The sequence below is a fragment of the Ipomoea triloba genome, chromosome 10 (assembly GCF_003576645.1).
Source record: "Ipomoea triloba cultivar NCNSP0323 chromosome 10, ASM357664v1".
Classification (NCBI taxonomy): domain Eukaryota; kingdom Viridiplantae; phylum Streptophyta; class Magnoliopsida; order Solanales; family Convolvulaceae; genus Ipomoea; species Ipomoea triloba.
In genome coordinates, this window is record NC_044925.1 from 408,895 (window position 1) to 429,478 (window position 20,584).

The 20,584-nt window shown below is 33.9% G+C and overlaps 2 protein-coding genes across 5 annotated transcripts; both read right to left on the minus strand.

Moving 5' to 3' along the window:
• Nucleotides 1-429: 429 nt before the first annotated feature.
• On the minus strand, nucleotides 430-13,054 carry LOC116031982. 3 transcript variants are annotated; one of them, XM_031274363.1, is made up of 19 exons: nucleotides 12,915-13,054; nucleotides 11,742-11,845; nucleotides 11,354-11,581; nucleotides 10,836-10,922; nucleotides 10,213-10,302; nucleotides 9,967-10,093; nucleotides 9,794-9,894; nucleotides 7,859-8,027; nucleotides 7,590-7,711; nucleotides 6,217-6,345; nucleotides 6,044-6,142; nucleotides 5,895-5,952; nucleotides 5,733-5,808; nucleotides 5,523-5,652; nucleotides 5,147-5,304; nucleotides 3,680-3,752; nucleotides 3,264-3,458; nucleotides 2,443-2,536; nucleotides 430-1,727 (listed from the first exon to the last, which is right to left on the minus strand). In XM_031274363.1, the coding sequence occupies exons 2-19, from the start codon at nucleotides 11,814-11,816 to the stop codon at nucleotides 907-909; spliced, it is 2,832 nt and encodes a 943-aa protein (XP_031130223.1). In that variant the 5' UTR covers nucleotides 11,817-11,845; nucleotides 12,915-13,054; the 3' UTR covers nucleotides 430-906. The 3 variants fall into 3 exon arrangements, with proteins under 3 accessions (XP_031130223.1, XP_031130222.1, XP_031130224.1); XM_031274362.1 differs by having other exon boundaries at nucleotides 12,857-12,953; XM_031274364.1 differs by lacking the exon at nucleotides 12,915-13,054 and adding an exon at nucleotides 12,140-12,822.
• Nucleotides 13,055-16,607: 3,553 nt separating this feature from the next.
• On the minus strand, nucleotides 16,608-20,377 carry LOC116031725 (NAC domain-containing protein 92). 2 transcript variants are annotated; one of them, XM_031274007.1, is made up of 4 exons: nucleotides 20,242-20,377; nucleotides 19,843-20,118; nucleotides 18,409-18,680; nucleotides 16,608-17,440 (listed from the first exon to the last, which is right to left on the minus strand). In XM_031274007.1, the coding sequence occupies exons 2-4, from the start codon at nucleotides 20,009-20,011 to the stop codon at nucleotides 16,853-16,855; spliced, it is 1,029 nt and encodes a 342-aa protein (XP_031129867.1). In that variant the 5' UTR covers nucleotides 20,012-20,118; nucleotides 20,242-20,377; the 3' UTR covers nucleotides 16,608-16,852. The 2 variants fall into 2 exon arrangements, with proteins under 2 accessions (XP_031129867.1, XP_031129868.1); XM_031274008.1 differs by having other exon boundaries at nucleotides 20,271-20,367.
• Nucleotides 20,378-20,584: the final 207 nt, after the last annotated feature.

Here is a 20,584-nt window from a genome sequence, read left to right on the forward strand (position 1 = left end):
TGCTTCTAGTAGCTAGGTACATACTTGATTTGCATGTCCTTCCCCCGTACAACAACCCAAGTTTGAACTGTGATTCTCATTTTTCTAACTTTTTTTTATTATTAAATTCTGGCAATGAAAAAAAAATAAATTTAATTAGCGACAAACGTATTACTTACAATATTCTCACACTCAAATGAAATTAGTCAAATTACTCCATTATGTTTAATATTGTACAAAAAAAATAAAATCGCATCCCATGATCAGCAATTTTAAATTAAGGATAAAACAAGATAATTATTACTCGTACAAATCGTGAGCGCACTGCCCCATTTTTCGAATTTGGTTTTGGCCAAGGTAATAATATAGCCATAATCACAGGAAATTTGTCATTGCAATAATCTAATCTCAAATATCAAAGAATGTTTTTTACTATTGCACGGCAAGAAATGTTCATCACAACTGCGATCACTACTTATTACAGTCGATAGAAGAATTCATCAATAATACAATATTCTACAAGACAATAGTATGTTCATCACAACTGCGATCACTACTTATTACAGTCGATAGAAGAATTCATCAATAATACAATATTCTACAAGACAATAGTATATCTGGTTCTGGTATAATATTTAACCACTGGAGTGGTAAAAGTGTGATGAATGTACGAACATTAGACACTTCATATGTAAATACAGAGTACCATATTTTTTTTTGTGACAAGGTAAACCCGTGACCACTACCTGATGAGGGTATGTCCGGAATAAACCCCACTTTGTGAATATAAGAACCTTCATATGTAAATACCATTTTACACCTCAAAATCGTTGCCAGTATTTGAGATTTAGCTATATTACTACAACTAAGTAATAAATATTAATACTGTTGGTATCTGACTAACAAAAATGAGATGGGAGCTTAATATCAGTTTATAATGGGCTGAGCTAAATTACTAGATTCACTATCCAATTTCATGGAGATCTCCTCTGGCACTGGTATATTAAGTTCCGAGCAAACCAGCTGAATTATTTTTGCAGTCACGCCCCCAAACGACAACTTGTTTAGTGTTATTGCAATAGCAAACCTATTCTTCATGTCGCAAAAGCCTGTGGATCCACCCATGCCGGAATGACCAAAGCCTATAAGGCCGGAGTCCTTTGAGTGTATCCTTTTGAAACCGAGCCCAAACTGCCCATCTGGATAGGCCAGCTTCTCATACTCTCCAACGCCCAAGAAAGCTTCGTGGATTTTTGGGTTATTGAAAAGTTTGGCATCGTGGCTGTCAGTTGAAGTGTCATCATTGACAACCAATATGTACTCGTTACTACTAGCATTTCTGCTAGAACCATCATCATCACTATCAGAGCTATCATTACTTTCTGAATTAGCCTTCCTCCATCTAGCTAATAGTTTCTTTTTGGGGGTCTTCGGAGAAGGGAATTTAGGAATGTGTCGGTGGCTTCCCAGTGGTGGCATGGAAGAAGACGATGGTGGGGGAATCTTACCACCATCAACAAGTGCTGCATAGTAGCGAGCAAGTGCACGAGCTGAGCAATGTCCATTGGCAGCAGGTATAATGGCACGTCGAGTATTGAGTGCATTAAACATGATAGGAAGGGTAACTGCAGACTGGGCAATGTTCTGTGGCTGGAAACTCGAGGGCAGGTCGGAACGGGTGCTCATTGCTGAAAGCTGGGTGAGATCATCCATATCTACCGTAAGTGATGCAACTCGAGATTCAACACCTACAGTAGAGAATTTGTTGATTGCAGTCAGATATTGTTAAAGCAACAAAATTAAACATTTGAGAAAGAAAGAATTGCAGAAAGCTAATCAAACCAATTAACAGTTGGCAAGGTCAACAACTTCAAGCATGTTTAATATAATTTCAAAAATAATTTACTGTAGCTTCAAGAATTCTCACAAGCTGCACTTCTAAATATGTAAGTAATATTTAGTTATTTACATTTTACTTTAGAACTTAAAATTCATCATGCTATGCCAAGGGCACATAACACACAAGAACCCATCAATTAATGCCAATTCCATTCTCCCAAAAGATTTACAGAAGGTATAGTTGAATTTCTGGAAATTACAGTGGAATACTTTGCAGCAGCAATGCATCTTTGTTTCATTAAAATTAAAGACAATAAGAATATTCTGAATAAATTTAGGAAATTAGTCATATTTCACTACTGCCATAACAAAGCTAGAATAAGGTACTCTCCACATAGAAGTTTGCATTCTCAAAAGCTATACTTTATTGGCAGAGCAACATTTGTCTCGGAGAAGTTATTAACTAGAACACATTCGATATTCATTATCATTAGTATATGCTTAAAGATAATAATATTATTTAATGAAACTATGAAAGTGATCAGTTGTAATGAAATCTGGCATGCATGTCCATCAACATTAAAACTAAGTAAATAAAGAAGTATTAGGAAGTTTGAACCATGCCTGGAGGAATTCCAACATACAGCTCCCCTTCAATCTTAAGAGGATGGATAAATGCTTCTTCAAGAAAGTCTTGAAATTTTTTTCCAGATGCACGCTGTTAAATAGGGTTGATGATTGAGATAATTATAAATGTTGAGTCAAGAATGTAGACTGCAAAATTTCATACTTCTGAAATCACATCAAAAAGATAAGCCATTTGTGAATTACTTAAAAGTTTCTCTTTGCAAAATTAAACTTGGAGTTGAACAATGGTAACTAAATTTGCTAGTTAGCCGGACAATTTGAACTTTGGACATTGCTAGGATTATGATTTTGAAACAAAAATCAGAACTTCAACTATTTCTATAGAGGCGAGAATGGAGATCTTTGTTTACTCAACAGGGGATGGCAAAACTAGTTCAACCCAAAGAATTTGATTCTTATGTAGCCAAGCACTTGAAATAGTACATTGACGCTTTGAGCTTCAAACCAAGGTTATCTTTGATACAAAGATTGTTGTTCACTTGTTTAGTAGAGAAGCCAAACAAGTGAACAACATGAAATGAAGAAACCACCCCAACAAGTTCTCATCAGATTTAAGATGGTTGTTTACATTACATTCCCATCATGTTTGACTTCCTAACCAAAGAGGGAGTTAGCTTGAACCGTTATCATTTACTTCCCTTTCTTCAACCCCTCTTATTTCTCATGCCAAACTGTATTAAGGAACATTAAAAAATAATTCTTCTGGTTCTCTCAAAAACAAATAATGTAAGCAGAAAAAACAATTATTATAACGAAATAAAAGGATGAAGTAATGGTACAGAACTATGTGCTAATACCTCGATTATGCCACCACATAACCAGCCAAAAGACAAATAATGGTATAGTTGCTTGTGACTAGGCTCAGTCTCCGGGGTAGTCATGGCAATGCGGTTCAAACATTCATCCCAATCACACATTAATAACGGGTTTTCTCGACTCAGGTCAGCAAGGGCATTATGCAGACCAGATGTATGGTTAAGCACATGGTGAACCTGGCACAGAGAGACATAACATCCATGAGCAACTGATTTAGTTGCTAAGAGAAAAAACGTAGGAACTCTACTGGCTATCCAGTTATTTACTCTGACATCATGCTTATATTTCTCAATGGAATTAAATTGTAAATTTATATCTAGCCAGCCAAAGAGACTAAGTAAAGAGGATATGAACAACATAAAGGAAAAGAAGAAACTTAAGAGAGACAAATGTCAACCTTTATTTGATCTTTCCCATTTGATCCAAATTCCGGCCAAATGTTTGCAACATTCTCATCAAGCCTTAGTTTTCTGCTAGATGACATATTTTGAATGGTTATTACAGAAGATAGATGGCGACAATTGATTAATATATTGGGTTAATTCCAAGTGCTAATAATCCGAAGGGTATGCATGTGAGGCAAAAGTTAAATGCAGTCTCCAACTTAGGTTTGTATTTTCAGTACCAAAGACCTCTTGCCAGTTGGCTTTTTGTCTGTCACAAGTTCCTATTTGATATTTTGAAACTTCAAGAAAAAAGCAGTTACTTTACTGTTATGTATTGTATCATAATATATTATTGCAAAGTTGGCAATAACTGGATTTATGTCACTGTTATGTGTAAGAGTTTCATTACATCTTGGTTGTTGGTTCCTCTCAGTAAGGCATTTAAAGGAACATAGGCAAAGAGAAACAAGGTAGCAAACCTTGGAAATTGATATAATCTAAGATTGGGCCAAGGTCACTCAGCTGGGCTATAATGCACATGGGCCAAATCACACTAAAAGATTGAATACAATCAAGTAACTAGTCTAACCCATGGCCTTATAAACTCATATATTCTCTCTTATTTTTTCAATGTGGGACTCTTCACAGAAATCAAAGCTAATGAAGAGAAGAAACATGTGGTATTCAATATTTATGAAATGCTTATGATAGGTTACCACTGAAGAAAGAGGAAGGATATTATAGAAACAGGAAGGTCAAACTCTTAATGTTGCGCAGGAAAAAGGTCTTCCAGCTACTAGCTAGCAATTGAGCTTCTTGATACTGAGGATAATATGTATAGGATTTTTGTGGCAAACCTTTCTAATTGATGGTGTGCAACAACAAAGTTTTTACGGTTATGAATCAAACACTGTACAAAGTCCTTATATTTATATACAAGCATTCGGACAAGCCTACTATGACTAGATCTAGGGTTAGGGCTATTCAACATTCAAAAGATGGTACCTTTATTAGATAATTACCATCCTCTGATTGCACAACATTTAACACAAGTTAGATTATGTAAGAGCCAAGGACACCATAAATGAAAACTTAGAGCTGCATGTTTAAGTCCTGGACTGTAGGGTGCACAGTACTTAGAACCTTGCACTCATGCACATCTAAGCTACAGATCTATGCAATATAACTCGCGCTAAATTCCTAATGAAAAGCTCTTTCTCCACAAACTACAGATGGAGCTATGGAGACCCAATCCCTAGTCCTCCATTGGAAGTACCAAATGATTCTATACAATATAACTAGCCAGGTCATAATCAAAGCATTTGAAATAGTGAGATAGGGAATAAATTATTTAACAGAACCATTCAACTGGCTGCCTTCTCCCTAAAAGAAGTAAAAATGAGGCAATGGTAAAGGCCTACAGCCTACTGTTGAATATTCTATCAACACATGTTAATGAAAACCCATTTAAAGCTTACCCTTTATCAACCAGCCAATGTAGCATTCCTGCTGTGATTCCCTTTGTTACTGAAAATACAGAAAATAAGCTATCAGGTTGAACTGGCCTTGGATCATATCTTCCAAGCATGCCAGCAGCAGTATCGATGATCACATTTCCATCTTTGTAGGCACAAACCTTCAGAGACATCACAAAAACAAGAATACATTTATTAGCAATAACCAAGAATAAAATCATCTTCAATTCTGCCCTCTATTTAGAAAAGTATCTTCACCATTGTGTATCCTCTGCTTTTAAATATACTCCATATCTTATTTGAAAGAAAATATAGAGAGATCTACATCATCATGAAACTTTGAGAAATACCACATTATAAGGCAACCATTAACACATACCTGAATCCCAAGTACTTTGTCAGCAGTTCCAAGCTCGACTAAGAGCTGCCTCAGTTTAGCCTCAACATCAGAATGGATAGGGGTATTATAAATCCACTGAGAATTGACCATTGGCCCTTTATTTAAGTTGCTGATACAAATTTGTTTACAGCAAAAAATGAGAGAAGCACCAAATGAAAAGCCAAAAGCACAAGCACACAACAGACTTACCATTTCAATACAGATTCAGCAAATGGTCTCATGATGTCAATATAAACTATACGGACATTCATTGTTGCCGAAAGTCCTGAAACCAAGCCAAATACTAAATGAGCATTACAAATCAAGAATTTTGTCTAAAGACAGAATCTTCCAGGAAGGTATATTACATACCCCGAAGCAGATTAAGGACCCTGCCAAATATCACTATATCACCAGGAAATGCATCAACCTGGGGATAAAAAATATTGATCGAGTCTAAGTTTATTTTCTGATAGATATTACCAGTTTAAGGCCACTAAGAGCAAAATGACTTCACTTACCGGATTAAAACGTTTCACTTCTTTTTGGTTTAATTTCATCTTTTCTTGTATGACCTTGATATTTTTTTCCCTTTGCTCAGTCAATGATTTCATGTTTTCCTTCATCAGAATTCAGATGGGTCAATCAGTAAACTATAATTAGTTGGACATTATTATAAGGATATAATACTCACAACAGCTTCAGCTGCAGGTGTTGAAGAGCGAAAGAAAACAGTTGTTATCTCCATAGCCTGCTCTGGAATGTCAAGGCGGAACTTAAGTCCCATTTCTGCGAAGGCAGACAGCAGGGCCACATGATCGCCCTGAAAGATGGAAGTAGATTCAGTGCCTATCTAGCAAACTAGAAACTGTTAGAAATTATTGGCTGACAAAGTGTGTGCAACAAGTAATTAAGATAATATCAACTAAAAACATATACAAACTTGGTTACTTGGGATACTGAAATTTTGTTGTGAGGTTAAAGTTCATAAAAAATACAGAGCATAACAATGTGATGAGTATACATCAGGCTAGCAGTTCCCAGATTGTGGCAAGTGATATTATATTTTTCTTGATGCTATCACAAGGGTGCAATTATGGTAGTGGTTGCATGACTGGTTCCTAACACCTCATTTGATCATCAATTAATTGATATGAAAGTATTGCATGAGCATAGCAGATTCTCACAAAAATTTATCTTGAAGCTCATTATATCCTATAATTTATTCTTTGGGTAGGAAAGAACAATTTTATTAATAGAGAATGAGGAATATAGAGATGATGAACAAAAGAAAGAAGATACACATTTGTGATAAAGTTATTCCATCAAAATCATTTCTGTCCATAAAGTTCATCACAACCAATCCACCACACAAAAAATGCATGGGAATTATCAATCTGTTCTTCCATTGCTAAATGGACTCAATTGTGAGTACAGCTGCATAAGCATTAGTTTGAAAGTGTTAAGAGTCCCACATTGAAAAAATAGAGAAAAGGTTTATAAGGCCATGGGTTAAACTAGCTAATTGATTCAATCTTTTAGTATGAAAGCCTAGTTCAGCAACCTCAGCCCAATCTTAGATTATAACATGGTATCAAAGCTTGTTCAGTCCACTTTATGACGCCAAGTTTTTGTAGCAAGCTTGCTTGGTCCAGAGTTCACTAGGTTGTTTGTCCATGGTATTGGTGGCACCGTGGCATCCAAAGCTTCCATTTCAGGGGAGGGTCCAATCCAATTGTAAGTGGTCAAACAATTATATTCAAAATAGCCTAGTTGTCCATTTGAGGGGGAGTGTTAAGAATCCCACATTGAAAAACATTTGGGTTTATAAGGTTTGGGTTAAACTAGCTAATTGATTAGATTCAATCCTTTAGTTTGGTTTGGCCCATGTGCATTACATCCCAGTTTGACCCAATCTTAGATTCTAACAGAAAGGTTCTGTATATGAACTTGGCATATTATCACAAAGTGAGCAGTTATCACATTAGAGTCTACCTAAGGGAAATTTCAATTTGAAGATCATTAAGGCATTAATGCAGTCAGGATTATATTCAAAGAACGACAAACCTCAGCTGAAGCCAAAAACATTTTTGCAAGAGCTTGTTTTGTAGAGTTTGACAGCAACTTTGTGAGCCCAAAATCAAGCAAAATTGGACGATGTGGATGTTCCTTGCTTACAAGAAAATTACCTAATTTTAATAGTCAAATACAAATAACAAAAGAGTCAGAAGTTAAAGTAAAAGATACTCATTTTGCGTCTTATGAATCAATAATGGTACACATACATTTGCATAGAGTTAGGGAGAGGACAGAGGAAGAGAGAGAAGGAAACACACCAGGATGTGGGTCACCATTGAAGAAGCCGTCCACATAAATTTGGTGTGCATATGCACGTGTAATTCCTTCAACGAGTTTTTGTTTATCAACACCCAAAGCCTGGAGTGCTTCAGAATCATTTAAACGAACACCATCCATGTACTCTAGTATGAGAACCTTTTCAGTTGACTGCCTTTGTGGAATGGTGAGCAAACAAACAACAAATTAAAAGAAAAGAAGTTATATGCAGTGTAAAAGATGAAATCATGCAAGAGTTGGGTTGAGTGCTCATTACTTGATCAAATAAAATGATAATAGAAGAGGAGAGTAGGCAGTAAAGTAAAATCACAAGCAAATAACACCCCGCTTTGACTGAATATCTGGCCAGACAAGCTTCTGCTTTCATATTTAGTCTAGTAATAATATATCAAATAATTTTCATACCAATCTCTGGTCAATCTCTTCACATGGCCCATGGAATGACATATCTTGTGGTCTTTTGAGGATAAGTGAAGTCTATAAATTACTCTAATCCATTTATTAGAAATCATGAAGCAGTGGGTTGGCAAGTTTATTTATTATTCTTTTTGGTACATAAAATTAGGAAAGGGGAGGCTACCTTGGTCTAGGGTTAGGACATACCACTAGCCACAAAGAGGACTTGTAATAAAATTTATAAATTGCCCACCAAGGGGGACTACTGGTAGCAAGAATCAAACCCAAGTCATTTTGAGCAAACCCAGCAAAGTCAACAATCCTTAAAAACCACACCAGCCACCGGCATCTGGAAGATTAAATATTACTATGTTCCATTTTACATATCTTACTTTCCTTTTTAGTCCATCCCAATTATACTCTAGAACTCTGCCTAAACAGCAAAAGTGGCATACACTTCGGGATATGGAGTATACTAAACTACATATTCTGATACACATACAATTGCATGTATAAAAATTACAATTTTAAGAGGAATTTATATTAAATTAGATTACAGGAGACGTCAGAGTAAAACTGAAAGCCTACAATCTTTGGGATTCATAAAAGACAAGGCAACTGAATTAAGAAAGCAACTACTAGCAGTATGGTGCATATAGCTGTGTGAACCCCTATCAAGTATGTTCAGATAATACTTGAAAACACTACAGATCAAAATTATTAACACCTAAATATTAGTGTCTTGCCACCTGAACATCTGATACAAATCAGGCAGGAAAGGAAACTAGGAAAGTAATCAAATAATCATTCTAGTGTAAGCATAGAATAAGGGATTGACTGATTAGGTAAATCCTTGCTTATTTTATGGAGCGTATAATTAGGGATTGACTAATTATGTAATCAGTAATTGATGCTCCTAACTTATTTTATACGGAGTATATGGATAATAGATTATAAATAGGGACCATCTCTTAGAAGAGAGGGCATCCAGTAGAATTGGAACAATTAGCTCTAAGTAGCTGTGGGCAAGAATTTATTCTTGTTGGAGAGATATTCTTAGAATTCCCTCGTTTTCTTTCCTTTGGTTTTACTTTATAATATCATAATCTCCTAGATTTCTTGATTCAAATTCATCCTGTCTCTTTACTCTTATCAACATCCAACCACCTAAAAATTAGCTTTGTACTGCCTATATATCATTGATAGGAGAGTGTGTACATAAGTATTGGCAAGGAAACTGCTAATATCGATTTCTATGATTCCTATATTTGGGTTAAGGAAGTTAGCCAACCTTCCTAAAATCAATTTAAAAATAGCCATTCTAATGCCATAAGTAACAGCTACGTTTCAACAATGCAGTCACTGCATATGAGTCATGAACTGATATTGCTATTCATGCAATGTTTCTCTCCAGTCTCCACCATGCTCATGCCGGCATTAAAATAGTAAAGAGCTACTTAAGTTCTCGAAAAAGAATTGCAGAATCACTCAGCTTTCATTGGAAGCTTATAATAAGGTACCTGAATAACTTCAGGAATTAATACATCAACAAGATTAGAAGGCTCATCATGATTAGATCTCTTTCTGCAGCCTAGGTTCCTTGAGACCTTGCGAGTATTTTCTAGAAAAAAACACAAAAGGTATTAGATATCAGATAACCAATTTCAGAACAACGCTGTAATTTATAGCACACCTGCCTCATGATTAAAGTCTAGTTCCTTTGGTGCTTCTTTGCACCACTCATCTATCATAGGATTGAAGTTATACTGTGGTTCTGCCCATGCTATCCAATCAACTATTGACTTCGCATTCTTCAGATCCTGCACAAGAAGCAACACTACTAATGACCGTACAGGATCCAAGTACTATCATTTCTACAACAAAGCATTTTAACACAAAAGTATAAAATAAAAACCAATAATAAGCGAACAATAAGAACCTCCAATATTATTTTGTTTACACCATCATGCTGAACCTTGACAACAACTTCCTGTCCATCACTCAAAGTTGCACGATGAACTTGCGCTATCTGCATGGAGGTGGAATAAGCAGTGAGGATAACAGAACATGAAGGAACTTTCCACACAGTGTACCTAATCTTTTCCTTTGTTTACTAGAGATTAATATAAAAAGCTAATATCAAGCAAACTATGGACTCTATCCCTATGGAAGATCCTGCTCTACAATTCAAACCATTTTATATAAGAAACAATAATTGTTTTCATCAAAATTGCACTGCAACAGCCAAATACTCAATAAAGAAAACATTTTTTTCAACTAAATACAACATCACCACTCTTTCCATTATGGCAACCACAGCCTCAAATTATTGAAACAGTAATTTCTAACCTTCAATCCATGTATAGAAAAATGTATTGAAAAATAGATGGCTGTGGTTCAACCAAAATGTTGGTTTTGGAATATTTCTTGGAGGAAGTACTTCAAGAGCTCACAACATTTCAGGCATCAGGGGCAACAATGCATCTATATACGACCCAGATCCAACAGATTCCCTAGTTCTTTGTTTATTGTTTTATGCCTGGATATAACCTAGGAACTTACCGAAGCTGTTGCCAGAGGAACTCTATCAAAATTTATGAATAGATCATCCATGGATTTTCCCAACTCATTCTGTATAGTTTCGCAAACCTGTGCGAAAACAAAAATCATCAAGTTAATGGTCATGCAATCATCATTTGTTCAAAAATTGGTTAAACAATTTACACAGACAATTAATTGGACTTCCAAAGGTGCATGACTGTGAAAAAGGTATGCAGTATTAGCAGCAAAGCAAAGAGCTGTATTAAGTTGCAAAAGTACTACTCTGCTCAAACACATTTAGTCAGCCTGCATATTCAAAAAAATTCACGCCTACCCAAGGCATGAATAGACAAGGGCCCACACAAGCAGTGGAAAATCAGTAAACTATTAAGTACACTCATTATGAAGCATATATTGTCAATATCTAAAGGTTACAGATAAAAAATATAGTTCTGGTCTCTAATTTGTATAGTGATTTTTTTTTCTTTCTTTTCACGTGCAGGCATGGTTCAAAGATCAGATTATGAGGGAACTATAACCTCTTCTAAAGGGCGGGGAGGAAGAGAGTCCTGTAACTGTTTTAACTGGTATATATAGGCTTCTGGAAGCACATCGGCGCGAGTGGATAGGTATTGTCCAAATTTCACCCATAGACCTTCTAACTCTATCATCAAATTGAGGACACGTTTTGCATTCCGCTCATGAGCTTTTTGCCATAGAGCAGCTATCTTCAACTTGCTTGTCCACTTTTCTCTCTTCTGTAATGCCTTCAGTAAAACAAAAACATAAAAAAGAAGAAACATTTCCTCAGTTTTGGTTATGAAAGACAGAAATATTAAAACCGTGAGTGTAAGCATGTGCATGGGTTCTCCCTCAAAAACTGAATCTATCATCTCAATCCACCAATCTCCAATAACAAAAATTTACCTTGTAATCCAGGTAGATAAAAATAGCTAAAGCAAAAACTTTAAGGCGTCTCCTGTAGATGCTTTCCCACCCCATGTGTCAAAGGCAGGTGACAAAACCTATTTCTGGTACAAAATGGAGAAACACATCACACAAAAGGATATTCAAGTTACTACCATATAAGGCATGTTTTCTACAGAACTATACAAATTATATCTAAGAAAAAAGGTTTAATAATGTTACTATTTACCACTTGGTGAACTCTCAATTAAATTATTTTCTTTATTAAAGAAAAAGAAAATAAGACAATTTTTTTAGTGATCATGAAAAAGCTCAAAAAGAAAACATCTTAGAAACTAGTCAAGTGAAAAAAAGTATTGTTGAAGATATGAGACACTGTATCTATGCAGTCTGCAGACCTGAAGTAATAACATTAGAAAAGCATTTGCAATTGAATTGACAAGATTCATTGAATTATAACTGACAGATTCACTGCTTCGGTGCTTCCATAGATGGCATGAAATGAAAACTCAAACCAAAGGTGGAGGATTTCACTATTCAAGATTTCATGAACGAGCGTTTTGAACTAAAATTACAGAAAACCAAATCATTTAGAAGTAGTAAAGACTTGCTGGCACTGGCACATAGTGGCATCCATGGTTTCCCTGATAATACCATTAATCTTATTGTAAATTTTTTATTGGTATCACAGTATCAAACTCTGTTTTCTCCAACACAAACTCCAAGCAGTAGAAATTGAAAATCTCTATTAGAAATTTACATATACTGTACAGTGCCCATTAGCTGACAGGATTTACTAAGTGATATTTAATTTTTTTAAATTCACTTTCTCCTTCACATAAATGATCAGTAACATCATAACGCAAGCTTGATCACCATTTCTTAGCAAAATATCGGTTGCATTTCAAGACCTAAAGTACACAAACACTATCACAGCTCAAATTTCACTGATCATGTAAAAATATACAACCAAAATATAAAAGGAACGTATGAATTGCATGAAAAACTGATCAAAATTATCTCGACTATTTCCACGGATCATGCAATCAAAAAAAGCAAAGAATATGCAACAAAGTGTAATCAAGTTGGGAAAAATGAGGAAGAGGAATTCAAGCCTGATCAAAATCTCTCAGAATTTCGTTGAAATTGAATGCAGGGAACGTAGAAGCATACTGAAAATAGTGGAGGCGCAGACGCGTAAGAACTAAGAAGGCCGAAGACGGTGCGCTTATGGAAATACGGTGCCGTTTTGAAGAATAACTTTGGTTTTGCATCGACTTTGATCGTAACGGGTCGGACAGCGATTTTCAACTACATTTGTGGCTGTATGTATGCGTCAAACCTTACAAAACCACCACAAAGTAAAGATATTTAGGATGCTACTAAAAATTCTTGTTTTTTTTTTTAATGAGATTTTGAAGAAATAAAAATAACGAATACGTTTACTAGTTGTGTTAGGATTATATTATTGGTGTTCTAGTTAGACTCTACTACTGTACTTATATTTACTTTGTATTTCTATTGCACAGTTAGTTAAGATAATATAAGGATGATTTTTGTGGTATTTTTTCGTTTGTTGATCTTATCTTCGAAATTTTTATAATATTTCAAGAGTGATACACTAGCAAAGATGCATTTATTGTACAAAAGAGGATAAGATGATATGATGACGAACTTAGGTTCATGATAGACCTTTTTGTGGGAAGATAATGTTGGAGTATGCATTCTTGCACCGTTTTTAGTTTTGATAGACGATAGAGTATATTTTTAGTTAGGGATAACAACGGGACAGAGGTGGGGGTAAGGACTATATTCTCCATCCCTGTGACCCCACCTTGCAACTTACACAACGGGAATTTTACTGGGATGGAGAATTCCCAATCTCAGTCAACCTTATAAGCAAACTAGTAGTTTAATACAGTTTTTAATATTTAAGTAAAAAAAATTAAATATTAAATTATTAATTTAAACTATCAAATTCACATATTAGTCTACTGTATTAAGTCTTTTAATTTTTCATAAATTACACATGCACACAAACCTTTATTTTACTTGTAGCTTAATTGTATTAAGTCTTTAATTTAATTGTAGCTTATATTTTAATTAAATATTTGTGAATATTAAATCATATGTGTATATAATATAATAATACATATATTATTTGTATATATATACATGTACATGTATGTGGATGTTACATTAGTATTACACACATGCACACATGCGCGCGCACACACACGGAGACATGGGTATGTGTGTGCGTGCGCACGTATGTATTATTGTTTTGTAAACATAAGTTTTATGAAAACTGTATACGTTATTATTAAACAAAATTATAAATTCTCTCTCTCTCTTTCTATAATATTCAAATATGATAAATAAAACTTATCACTTAGGCGGGGATCAGAGAGATATCCTCATCCCAGGAATGGAATATAAATTTGTATCTTTGTATCCGTTCTCTGAATTTGGTCCCCGGACTCCCGACTTATATCCCTATTGAAGTGGGGTCAAGAATAAATTACTATGGGGGTGTTTGGTAAATAGTTGTTAGTTGATTGAGTTAGTGAGTTTGACTAGCTGATAGCATTAACTGATTGTAAAAAAATGTTTGGTAAATTAACTGTTAGCTGATAGCGAATAACATGCAAAATGATTTTCTCAAAAAGCTTATCGAAAAAGCTGCTTTGAATAGTTTTGTTTTTTTTTTATTTTTAATTTTAACGTTTTGGAGCAATAAATTGTTACAAAAAATTAATTAATCAAACACTCATATTAATAACTAAGTCAAACAGTTAATAGTGATCAAAATTGACTCATAAGCTAACTATGTTACCAAATAAATGTCAATTGACATATATTTGTTCAACACCTATACCTAGTCAACCAAATTAATACACATATAATTTGAAAGCATTTATTTCCCTTATTACCTTTGACATTTAACATGGGTTGGCGCAAGAGTTTGTTACAAGCTATACTAGCAATCTAGCATGTAGTATGGTTACGTTGTTACTAGCTACTACAAGTTAACAGATTTAGGGCTGTATGTCGTGAAATAATTTGATTAAATTATTAATGTTTTATAAAATTGGTCGGTGAACTAATTCATCTATGTAAAATAACTTAAAACAATATGTATTTATGAGTTATGACCAAATTATTCATGATTTATCTATTGTTGAAGGAAAAATTCAATAATATTTTAATGAAACTAGTGATTTACCTATGCAATGCACAAAAAAATTATGTTATCATCAATTTATAAAAAAAATTAAAAAAAAAAGTGAAAATACATAATAGGAATAAGGTTCAAATTGGCCACTGAACGAAACTTGAAAGTGCAATTAGGCCACTGAACGAAAAAAATGTGCAATTAGGCCACTGAACACTCCAAATGCATGTAATTTCACCTGATAGCAGGTTACCTTCCATTTCATCAGGTTGCCTGCTTACATGGATGGTGAATTGACATTTTAAAATATTTTTTTAATAATAAACTTTAAAATTAAAAATTAAAAATTAATTGAAAATATTAAAAAATTAATATTAAAAAATATTAATATTAAAAATTTTAAAAATATTAAAAAATTAATATTTTTATTTTTTATTTTTATTTTTAATATTTATTAAATAATAAACTTTAAAAATAAAAATTAATTAAAAATATTAAAATATTAATTTTAAAATATTAAAATATTTAAAAAATAATATTTTTAATTTTTAATTTTTTTATTTATTATTAAAAAATATTTTAAATTGCCACATCATCATCCAGGTAAGCAGACAACCTGATGAAATGGAAGGTAACCTGCTATCAGGTGAAATTGCATGCATTTGGAGTGTTCAGTGATCTAATTACACATTTTTTTCGTTCAGTGGCCTAATTGCACTTTTAGGTTTCGTTCAGTGGCCAATTTGAACCTTATTCCTACATAATATAATAATATAGTTATACTTTCACATACTTGATTAAGTATGAATATTAATATAAAATTTTATATATTTAATATAGTCCTTAATCAAGTACATATTTAGATAAGTTTATAAACAATACTTATATAATTAAATTGATTTATTCCTAATTATATTTCAGATATATCATAATTCGCAACAATATAAATAATAATTATGGGAATTATATTTAGAAATCAAAATATGTAAATGCTAAATTTGGTATGAGTAGATATAGATACTAATTAGACGTATTTCATTATATGATTGTATAATGTTTTGTATTTGCACATAATATTTATTAATATGTATTTAGGAAAATTTTATAATATAATTTTCTTAATTATAATTTATATATATTGCTAAATTTATAATTAAGATAATTACATTTAAAAATTAATATTTTAATTTTGCATGATTAATATAGTGCATAAGCTAAGTATATGTATATATTTAAGTAGATTATATTTCTAAATATTTATGAATATATATTTAGTTAATTTATTTTATAATTTCATTTCCTTAATTATATTTCATATTACCTTATTTATAAATTCACATTTAAGAATTTGAATTTTAAATTTTGTATAGGTTAATGTAGTTTCTAACTATGTGTATGTGTTTATACAGGTTTTATAAATGTTTATAAATTTTCTAATTTAGGGTCCTTTTAGATTTAGAAAAATAACTTCTAAACCTCATTTTTTAGAAAAATGAAGTTAAAAAAAATATCCATTCTAGTCAACTACTACCGCATCACCACCACCACTGCCACCGCTACCAACACCACCACCAGCTATCACCGACACCGTACTAATACCATCACTATCACTATTGCCACCATCACCACCTGCTATGCATACTTTTTTCAAACAGATGAGATGACTTAAAACGTACAAAGAAATATTGATATGATGGCAATAAACAAGCAAATTTATGCTACTCTTTGTATACTTATTAAGTCATCTCCCACAAATTAAAGCCCATAATCCTAACAACTTGATTGTTTAACACTGCACGTACAACGAACTGAAAACACTATCCAGTAGTAGCAGTAGTAGCGCGCCTAATACTATATGTTCTTACTGTCCTACATTAATTATATTTGAATACACTTGCAGAGTTTTTGATTTGTCTTATGTTTGATGATCATATGATCAATATGTGGGCCAATAGTTATCCAAATCAGCACACTGATCCATCCCCATATACCTATTAGCCGGATTGCCCATGTCACCCGCCACGTACCCGGCGGCTTCACAGCTGGTCAGCACATCCGCCTGAGCCATCGCGGTCGGCGGCGTAGGCGGCGGCGGCATTGGTCGGAGAACGGCTTGAGACGAAGCCGAGCCGCCAGAGCCGCCGAGGTTTAGGTTCAAGCCGGAGATAGTGAAGCAGCCTGTTCCGGCGCCGGCGGCTCCGGGGGGCCCCATTGGGTAGTTCATCTGGTGGGGTTGGTGGATGGGGAAGTTGATGGCGGCGGAGGTTGCGCCGGCGCCGCCGCGGAAAACCCTGTTGAATTCTTGCATTTCCGCCGGGGTTATGTAGGCGGCGGCGGCGGGGTTTCTTCCCGGCGGCGCGGCCATGGCGAAGTGGAAGCCGTGGTCGGGCGGGATCATCTGCGATGACATCATGCTCGGCCCGATCTCGAGCGTGTAGGGATTCACCGCCCTTGAGTGGTTGGAGGGATACTTCTTGGCTCCGGCGCTCTTCTGGAAAACACGGCAGACCACCCATTCATCTTGCTGCATCAAACATACAAACAAACAAATTAAACCCAACATCTTATTATACCTACAAAAGGGGTTATTTTTTTTAGTTTTTATTTACTTTTTATGCTGTAACCCAGCCAAGTTGATCAACGGTTGGTCTGAGAGCGGATCCTTGGCTGTCTTAGTTTGGGCTGGTCTACTGGTTTATAGGAAATTATACTATGTACTATATTATATTCCACATGAAATGTAGACTATTAATAAAATGTTCATTTTTAATGTATTAAAAATTCAGTTTTAGGCGATATATATACCAAATAATGAACCTCTAGTCCCACTACATTAAAAGTGAACCTTCAAAATATAATTATATATGTATTAAAATTGAACATGCGTATATGCTAAAAATTAACCTTCTATCAGTGGTCTATAGTATAATGATTACTAATTTGTTGTGGCTCTGCTTTGCCCAATCATTATGACATTATACTATGGATCATGGTCCACCTTAATGGCTTAAGATTCACTTTTAGTATATTGAAAGTTCATTATATTTTCAGTATATTAAGTGTTTATTTAATTTTTTGAAGGTTTATTTTTAATCTGTAAAATGTTTATTTTTGGTATATTACATAAAAATGAACTTTCAACCTATTAAAAATGAGCTTTCAATATATATACTAAAATGAACATTTATCAGTGATTTATGAATCATAGTCTACAGTATAATTTGTCTCTTTTACTGACTAAGATTACGAGGTGAGATTTGCCCCATAATGCCCTCGGGTAGCTAGTGACCATCAACCTCACGTACTAAAAAAAGGGCTTTTCTTTTCTTTCCTTTTCTATTCTACCATTCATTTTAGGGTGGTGAAGACCACAAGTTAAATTAAACATGAGGAGCAAGACAACATTATTTTCTTCAACTAACAACGTAACCACCTCCCTTTTTCTATTCTTAAGAACAACAAATTAAATTAATGAAGTGATATATATAGTACCTTGTTTGTTCTATAAGAGGATTTAGAGTGGATCCGATATTCATGCATGACCCAGTTGGTTTTCTCTCCTCTAGGAGCTCTTCCTCGGTAAAACACCAACGTTTTTTTCATGCCAACCAACTCCGAGGTTGAGCTGTTGAAGATCTCTTTGTCTTTGCCGGTTGTTTTCCAATATCCGGTGTTCGTTGCCCGGTTAGTTCTCACTCCGGTTGGGTATTTCCGGTCCCGGAGGCTGAAGAAATACCATTCCTTTTCTCCCATCTTAGCTTTCCCTAAACAACCAACAAATTAGTAAATCAATAATTAATCCAGATATTACATAAAAAAAAATTATATCATTTCTAGAGTTTCTTAATTTGTTGAAACCTAATAATATAATGAAAACTCAAAAATAAAAGTAACATTTTACTTATTTATTAATTAAAAAGATATTTTATTCATTCATATCGATCTAGTGTTATATATAGGATTTCCGGGTACCATATATAAGTGTCAAGAAAATTATATCATTTATAATTTTGATCTAGAGTTCCTTTACACGAATTGAACCCTAAGAATATTGAAGAAAAAAATAATAAATCAGAGTTAATCTAAAAAAATTAGAAAAGAAACTTGAGATTTCAATTGTTTATATTGATCTAGTGTTTTAGGAATATAATTGATCTCGAGTACCATAAATAATAAGAATGAAAGTAAAAATTTTAAAGATTTTCTTTGTATATATATGTTGTAGCTAGAAATTTGATACAAAATAGTTAAAGATATATAGATTCAATAGATCATTAAAGCCGATTTCACCCATAGTGCACCTGACCTTCAATTCGGATAACAACTGTGAAATTTTTCATAAATCAAAGATATATAGATTCAAGACTAGATCTATATGAAAAGTTTCATGTTTAACTTTTATGCTCATTAGATATATTAAAAAAAAAAAAAAGGAAGAACAAGAAGCTACAAATCCTATGAATATGAACCAAAACCCTAGATGTTTCCACACCATTTTAATATGATTTGTCGTCTAAAAAAAAAAGAACAAAACATCAATACCATCCAATACAACAATCTTATGAATATGAACCAAAACCCTAGCTAGATGTTTCCATACCCTTTTAATCCTAAGATTAGTCATCTAAAAAAAAAAAAAAGAACAAAACGTCAATACCCATAAACAATCCTATGAATATGAACCAAAACCCTAGATGTTTTTGCACTCTTTTAATGCTAAGATTAGTCATCTAAAAAAAAAAAACATTAATACCAATACAACAATCCTATGAACATGAACCAAAACCCTAGTTGTTTTAATTTTGCACCTTTTTAATGATTACACATCTAAACAAAACCAAAAACCCTAATTCTTTAATTTCCCTAGTTTTGATATGGTCTGATCTTAGCTTTTCGATGATAGATTTGTAGAGACAAGAAAACTACCTGGAAGATCCCATGGCTCACACTTGTTTAGATCAACATCCCCAATAGCCCTAGCAGTGAACCCAGCATCTGAGATCTTATTCACAAGATAAAAAGTTATAAGCTCTTCATCTGTGGGATGAAACCTGAAACCTGGTGGCAAGCTTTCCTCCTTCAACTCTCCTTCCATTTCTCTTCAATTCTCACCTCACTTGTACTAATACTCTCCTTTTCTTAAGAACCACTTTGCTAATCTCAACACTCCAAGAAACAAATCAATCTCTCTCTGGTCAAACCCTACAATAATCCATGAACAAGAAGAAGAAGATAGAAGAAGAAAACAATTAAGTTAAAGGGGTTTCCCTCAAGAAATATGGAAAAACTAATTTTAGTTGTTGTCTAAGTAGCAGAAGAAACCACCTTTCTTGTGGTTTTCTCACATCACTTGCCTGGAGAAAGCTTGCATCAAAGTATAATGAAGAGTACAGTATTATTTTTCTATTTTTGTTTTTGTTTTTATTTTTTCTTGGTTGATCATATGAGCAAGAAACTGGGAAATTTAAAGTTGTGGAGTATACAAGGGATGGAAGTGTGATTCTCAAGCCCTCACCTACTATGGCCCTTCACTCACACGGTTGCCCTCTTGACCGTATTATCCATTTTTTTTAAATATAAAATACCCGTTTGCAATGATATTATTTTTCTACGGTTTCATTGATTTACAGAAAAGATCGTTTTAGGTGAAGCCAATTTTATAACCCTA